Source organism: Abramis brama (assembly GCF_963993115.1).
Source record: "Abramis brama genome assembly, chromosome: 10".
NCBI classification, from domain to species: Eukaryota; Metazoa; Chordata; class Actinopteri; order Cypriniformes; family Leuciscidae; genus Abramis; species Abramis brama.
Window position 1 is genome coordinate 39,596,011 of NC_139972.1, and position 7,656 is coordinate 39,603,666.

The following is a 7,656-nucleotide window of genomic DNA, read 5'->3' on the forward strand; positions in this document are numbered from 1 at the left end:
AAGCTTGATTTTTTTTTACCACGGGGGACTTTAAGATTTTTCTTTTGTCCACTTTCGACCACTTCTGTCCTGATTTCTTTAAGGTGAGGGTCTATGAGCTGGGAAAATGTAGTTTTTCAGATATTTCGATCTAATGGATAAAATAAGCTCGCACAATTTACACATGAATGCATCCAGAGATGAGGGAAAAACAACAGCCTTCGTTTCTGCTCTGACAGCAGTGTGTGTTGGAAATCAGGAATGGTGAGAGAACATTGATTTTTTCGTCTTCAAACCAAACTTGGGTCTTCAGCCTAAGTTTTAATCCCGTCTGGCCAGAGCTCTTCCCATAATGTTCCCACGTTAGGTCAGTAGGCGGAGAGTAGACGGTCTTTTGTGGCTGTTCAAACACATTCGACCACATGAGGGTTTACACTACTAAAGCAATCCGGTCCAATGCCTTTTTGACTACCTCTGGAAGTGGTCAACAAGCTCAAAAAATGTAGGCCCCGTTTACACCTGTATTTATTTTGTGACCAGATTGATAATACCAGGTGTGAACATGGCCTAAATGTAAATAACTTTTGTTTTCCGTCAGGCCCTGCACACGACTGAATGACATGTTGAAATGTCACTGTATTCATCTGTCCTGTGAGTCATTATGTTCAGTCATACACTGAATACCTAATTGTGAATACAAAAGCATTGTGTGAAAGCGGTTACAGCTGGCATGTCAGGAATGGAGCGCGACACACCTGAACGCAGCAGCAATGATGAGTCGAGAGACGTAAGTTCAGGAGCTCAGTTTATTCTGTCTCCTTCAACCTTCACGGCCAGTGCGTTTAAAGTGCAGAGTCATTTTCACAGCTTCAGTACAAACATTACATTACAAGAAACCAGAATCTGGACAAAGAAAACATGGAAAATATAAATATATCTGGAAAACAAAAGGAGACCTCATTGAAACAGACAAGCGATGACATAAACTCATCCGGCTCAAAACACAACACGAGTCGTTGGCAAGGCTAGCGTAAAACAAAGGCACAGCGATGTCGAGAGGTAAAGCATGGTCTCTGCAGCATCGGGGAGTACCGTCCAACTCTTTCTCAGTGATGCTGAGACTCATGCTGTACGTGACCTGAGCTGGACTTCTAGAAGCATTACAAGCTAGACTACATGATTTAAGTGCTCGTTCTGTCATGAAGAAGTGGTCCTGCTACAGGACTGCAGTCGGACGCCTGAGCAGCACCAACACCGTATCAAGCAGCATTTGGTGCTTACACAAACAATGGACTCATAATCAATTCTGTATAATGGCTTACACAGCAATATGGCTTTTTATTAGTGGCAATACTGATAGTATTGATATCAGATCATCAGGGCTTAAAGTCAACATGAAATCCAAATTGACCCGATTTACTATCTTAATATAGCACGCCATTTCAAAGACAGCACTCGTTTTTCTCTTTAATTGGATGTCAATGGAGGAGAGGCGTCAGTACGCTGCTTTTATGAGGAAACAGCTGATCATTTAATGAATTGACAGGCAATCTACAACATTTTCTTTTAAACATTATTTTTGGATTGATCTATTTTTAGACTGAAAAAATGCTGTTTTGACGTACGTAACAGTCGATCAATCTTTAAAGAAGACGCGGTGTGTTTGGACAGAAGACGAGGCAGAGTTCTTCATTAAACTCATAAGAGACTAAAGTATTACAGGAATACTGGATTGTAAACCACAAAGAAATGCCACAATTGATCAAGAGCTTGAAGCAGAAACTCCTCATCTGTGCCGCTCTCAGTAGAAGTGTCTGTCCTTGCCATTAAAGCTTGGATACACGCCTGCATATCTTCATTAAAAATAATGTCTAGTGCGGCGGCTGAGATATACGTAAACCTTCCAACATCCATCGCCATTGATTTGTGGAATGAGGAAAAAATTACGTTTCAGCTGTGATTTCACAATAGTTTTTTATCGAAATTTAGAAAATATCGCAAACGTTTTGCGCAAATCTGTAAAGGAAACGCGGCCACTGTCACACAACTGAAAGAAATTCACTGATGTCAAGGCTGTAATATGATTGGTTATCAAGGTTCACGTGGTCCAAGTTGGCCGTTACGCTTTCTCTAATTGTACAGCCTAATGTCTCCCAATAATAAGACCTGAAATCGCCTCCTATACCTTTAAACACTATACGTAGTGGACATTATCGAGTTCGAGATCAATCAGTGGAGCTGCTAGTTTGCTCAGTTTCAAATGATTATTAAACAGCACAAACTGTGCAAAAGCGTCAGCTTCCGGAGAGTCTGAATTCACTCACTCTTCAACTGGACTATATTAGTGGAGTAATGCAGGGAACAGTGAATGAGGGTATAGGGGGCGATGTCCTGAAGACCACGATTAGCTGGTTCAGGACTGTTTAATTCGGGCGAGAGCTAAACTGATCTATTTGGACAACGTCAAAATCGTACCGATAGTGAACGCAGTCGTCCAGTTCTGGTTAAAGCCAAGTTTGACAGTATGGACAGCAGATGCTGCTTCATGTTGACTTCAGCGGCAGCCTGTGATTGAGAAACAGGGGTCACAGGTCACATGTTTTCAGAGTGTTACGAATGTGCTGCTCAGGAGACGCGGCATCAGGGGCCAGACGACACAAAAGGCTCCATCAGTGACGTGCATTCATACAATCACCAACCAAACAACCCAAAGAAACCAAAAGGCTCGAGCGGCAGACGCTGTCTTCCATAGTGCAAATGAAATCATCAAAACATTTTATAAAAGAGAAAATAGTGGTTCAATTCAAAAAGAGAGAAGAAGAGGCTGTGTTTTTTTCAGTCTGTACACGTGCTTTCCTGGCGATCCTCCGTTGTGTTTTTATAATGACATTTGTTCACCGTGATGAGAATAGCTGGACTGGTAGCGGAGGACATCGAGAGAAGCGTTTCTAGAAGATATTTACACCAGTGTTGTAAACTCAAAGACACAGGCGCTCGCGGAGCTGGACCCCGAAACCCACCGTCCCGCGTGAGGGTCTAAGATCAGGCTCTGGGAATAAACTCAACCCAGATCATGACTAATAGTGGCGAGCGCTTCATCTGACCATAAAGCGCAGGAAATCTGTCTCAGCATCTTTCACCCCAAAATCAAGAAGGAAATCCATTTAGCAAAAGATCCCTGTGAAGATTTTTCAGATTTTATATTGAAATCCACATAAATTACATTCATTTCATCACATACTAACATGATGTTCATTTACTTTACAATTTAACTCTTTCCCCTCCATTGGTTTTCCATGTTTTCACTGTTACACGGTAGGGGGCGCTATTACGCATCTTCTGAAAGAGCGCTGAATCTCCGGATCAAAACACAGGCGAAGAAGAAGCAGGAACAAGCGATAGCAAATGTAAGCAGATGCATGTGTAAAATAACGCGATCATCAACATTAAACAGCATATAAATCAAAACTGCGTAATGTTACTGAACGAAATGTCGACCCAGGACGAGCTCTAGGACTGTGAAGCTTTGAGGGTGGACTCGATCTACTCCATCTGTGTTTGATCATCGTTCTCAATCTGATCCAGATGTAGTCTTTTTGCTCAATTTTGCTTTTTTATGAAACTTACCCACATTCAAATGTTGATACAAATGAATGCATGAAGCTAGAATAAAACGTGTGTTTTGCTTAAAAGCAGAGGGTCTGTTCTTTCTTTTGATATATTGCATGTTCACATATTCATACAACAAAATATTCTGGGGGCCATGAAGATTTTGTGAAAATGATCAAAAACGGTGGCGGGGAAAGAGTTAAATAAGAACTTTTTTTAGGGGGGGATTTTGGGGTAAAAGAGGACAGTAAATGTGTTGATCTGACCCAGTGTATCATGTTTTTTACGTGTTTGTGACACAGAAAGTTGATTATTTTCCTGGTGCTCAGGTGAAAAGTACGCCAGTGCGGAATAAGTATATAAAATAATGTCAAACATTTACAATATGTACTATAACTGTATTTACACTGCGGGAAACATGAGGAATATTAGTGAAGCTTGACGTGTGAGGATGAACACGAGGACAGGACGCTGACGAGGAAGATGTGCAGGGGTCCGTTCAGGTCTCATTACCAGCACACGGCCGTTCCCTGAAGAACAAAGACCTCGGATACTTGCATCATCTGGAGGAGACGTGAACGCACCACCAGAACCGTGTGAAGAACATCACAATAAGCCACAACAGACATGCATTATGACTGATGAAGCTGTGCTTGCGAGGTGACGTTTTCAAGCCGGAATCATCAGTCCAGACCGAAGCCTTTCAGCCAGTGGCGGGACGTTATGTTGAGGGTGTCATCTGATGCTTGTATCTCCAGAAACATGGTGCCTTCAGGCCCGCAGGCCACGACCGCAGACGTCCAGTGAGGGAGCGTCCTCCAGTAGATCTGCTCGGCGTGAGGATCGGCCCTCTCCTCCGCGTCACTCGGGCTGCTCCGGGTGTGTGTGCAGCCCGTTCTTCCCGCTGGAGTGTTTCTGCCGGAAGTCTTGATGAATGAGCTCGAGCTCGGAGACCAGATGCAGGCCCATCTCCAGATGCATCTTCAGGTTCTCCAGCCACGACTCCAGCTTCACAAACGCAGGCCTGCGGGAGAAGCACAGCCATTATAACAGGCCCACATTCAGTGGACTTGATGGACTTCCAGTTCAAATAAACAGTGTGTCGTATCTATAATACCATTACAGGAATATTCAGGGTTTGAAATTAACTTTTTCACTCACACTAATACATTTTTAAGTTACCGGCCATTCAGAACTTCTACTAGCCCAAAAAAACGAAAACAAAAAAAACAAGAAATGAACCAGATTAACTACGTATATTAGCTTGTATATTATAAAATGTGGATTTCATACATTCATTTCTTATTCAAACTAAATCCTGTCATCCAGCATCTCCTCCCTTCCTCTTTCACCAGAAATGTGTTTTAGGTGGACAGATCAATACAGTACAAAGAACATTAAAAAAAAAGGACTTGGAAAATAATGTTTTTTCTGTTCACCAAATGCTTTTTAATATTCCCTATTGCTTCAATGCAAATGAACAAGCGCACAGTTATTTGTTGCGTAGTGACGAGTGTGTTCAAGTAAGCCAGATATGAGCTGTATTTAATATTCATGACTTGAGTATTTGCGCTAAATCTGCGCAGATTTGACTTACACACAAACTTAGGGTGTAAACATAAGTAACACGCCAGATTGGCTCGTGATTTGACAGCGTTCCCCGCCACAGCTGATGTTTACCCACATTTGGCGGGTGTTAATTTCAAACCCTGGTAATATTGTTCCCCTTTGCTTTCATTCATTTACTATGCAGCTATCATGGATGTTACCAATATTTATGTTCTGTGCAAACGCGAGGCGTATGATAAGCATGTCCTAACCGTTTCTCTGCGTCCAGATCGCAGCAGAGCGCCGCCACGGGGAAGAAAGAGGCCGGACAGTCCGACGGGCAGTAATCGTCCAGAAAGCCTTTCACGTTCAGCCCGAAATCCATGGCCCGGGGCAGGTAGTCGGGATCGGCGTTGACTCGCCCTATAATCTGAGGCAGAGCAGAGAGTTTGATGTAGGACAGAGGAAGTGAGGTCAGGTTTCCTCTCAGTTTTAATCATCACACGTTAAGCGGCAGGCTTCCCTAAACCCACACCACACACCCAACCACTGCTTCCTCTGGCCGTGCTTCAGTAATGACGGGCTGCTGTCCTGCTTTAAACTGGTGCTGCTGTATGTGGTAACAGTGTTTCCCATTAAAAGAGAAATCCCTGGAAGTTCATGTGGAGGAAGCAGTTATTTTGAGCTTTAACAGCCTGTGATTATGCCCTCAGATCAGTCCTGAAACACTCACCTCGCACAGCATGATGCCGAAGGAGAAGATGTCCACCTTCTCATCATAGCTCTTTCCTGAGAAACACAAACAGCAAAACATCAGTCTCACACGTCTATCATAAAACCCAGTGAAAACACGACTTCATCCCGTGACTCGCGCTCTATTCTAACAATCTGGTGTGGCATTTTAACATCGATCGTGTCTGCATCTATTAACCTGCAAGTTGAGGTTATCATATTAAATTATGTTAAATTAATGTTTTCGTAGATATTTTCTACCTTTTTTTTTTAAATATCAACTATGATGAGTGCACTCACATTTATTCAAGGTGTAAGCAGAGAATTGAATTACTTTTTATATTTAAGAGACATTAAAGAAAAAAACAAACAGGATCACAAGGATTACACTTCTAAGAACATTAATACATATCTACTTCAGGCATGAGACCACTATTTTAACATTCAAAATCCTTAACATCCTTAACAACGATTTGACTTACAAAATAATGTTATCTACTAACATGTATAAACCAAAATGATTTATAAAATGATAAACCTAATATTCCAGCCTTTCAAACATGTTTAAGAAACGTTTTATCAGCTCAATGAATAATTCTAGATACCTTTTTACCCAAATTGTTTAAGTTCCTAGAATGCACATTAGTTTATTTTCCATTAACTAGGTAAAATTTACAACAGCGCATACAAATGTGGTCCGAGTTTCACAAACAAAAACCACAGACAGACTGAATGAAAATGTAAATCCACTCTCTGTCAGTAGGTGGCGCTTGTGGAGCAACAGAAATAGTTTAGAAATAGCGGTTTCCCTGGTAACCTCTGTAAACACAGCAGCGCTGCACTTATAAACACTACACATCACACGGAGGAAAGATGAAGAGAAAATGCCATCAAAACTCTTCTGAAGGCAGTCAGTTCCCTTCCGAGAAACATTCAGAGAATTCATTCAGACTTTAATTCAGAGAATTCCCTCAGTTATAAAGGTTGTAAAGCCTCTCTCAATTCTTTCTGCTATTTTTTCAAACAAAAACGAAACCAACGTTTCATGCCGTGTCTGAGTGAGACTGTTGCTTAACTTACATTGCTTAATACTGGACAGTATTTACTGAGAGTTTTTCAAATCCTGGCAATCAAATACGGTGTTAATGATGATTAAAATATTTAACTGTAATACTAATCGCTGAAAATTGCACCATCATTGAACTGGTAACCGTTTCATCCCTAACCCTTGAACAAGAGTGAGCTTGTCCGCCAAGACCAAACACATTAACATGCTAAAACTATTTTGAAATCTTCTTTTCTCTGAAATATGATTCCACGACCTTTTTATAAGATCATCATGATTTACACAGAATAATACATTATTAAAGAAGAAAATTCGGTTCAATCAAAACGTGAACAGCGTAAACCGTGGCGACGACTGATGAAAGAAGTGGACTCTCACCGTGAATCATCTCCGGAGCCATCCAGTACGGGTTTCCCACCACAGTGTATCTCTTTCTCCTGTCGGCTTTCTTGACGCCCGGGAGCTGTCCGGAAACCAGTTTGTCCTGGATCTTGTCCTCCACCATGAGCCGGGACAGTCCGAAGTCCGCCACAACAACACTGTTATTCTGTCAGAGCAGGGAACTACTTACAAATCTGCCATTGTACATGTGAACAAAGACTAATCCTAATCCGCTAAAGCTGTGCTGATCTACACACGCACAACACAGAAACGGGAAAACTGCAGTTCTTCAGCTACATTAGTATTATCAAACAGTCATGCTTTATTCATGATTCAGCATA

General features: G+C 41.8%; 1 protein-coding gene across 4 annotated transcripts in view; it reads right to left on the reverse strand.

Annotated features, from left to right (window-relative positions):
* Nucleotides 1-771: 771 nt before the first annotated feature.
* Nucleotides 772-7,656, reverse strand: part of limk1a (LIM domain kinase 1a) — a 74,227-nt gene continuing 67,342 nt past the window's right edge. For all 4 annotated transcript variants that reach the window (XM_084127602.1, XM_084127603.1, XM_084127601.1 and 1 more), the window contains 4 exons: nt 7,313-7,481; nt 5,870-5,925; nt 5,409-5,566; nt 772-4,612 (listed from right to left, as the gene is read on the reverse strand). In XM_084127602.1, coding sequence (XP_083983728.1) covers nt 4,450-4,612; nt 5,409-5,566; nt 5,870-5,925; nt 7,313-7,481 — 546 coding nt within the window. In that variant the 3' untranslated portion in view covers nt 772-4,449. The remainder of the gene's footprint in view (nt 4,613-5,408; nt 5,567-5,869; nt 5,926-7,312; nt 7,482-7,656) is intronic.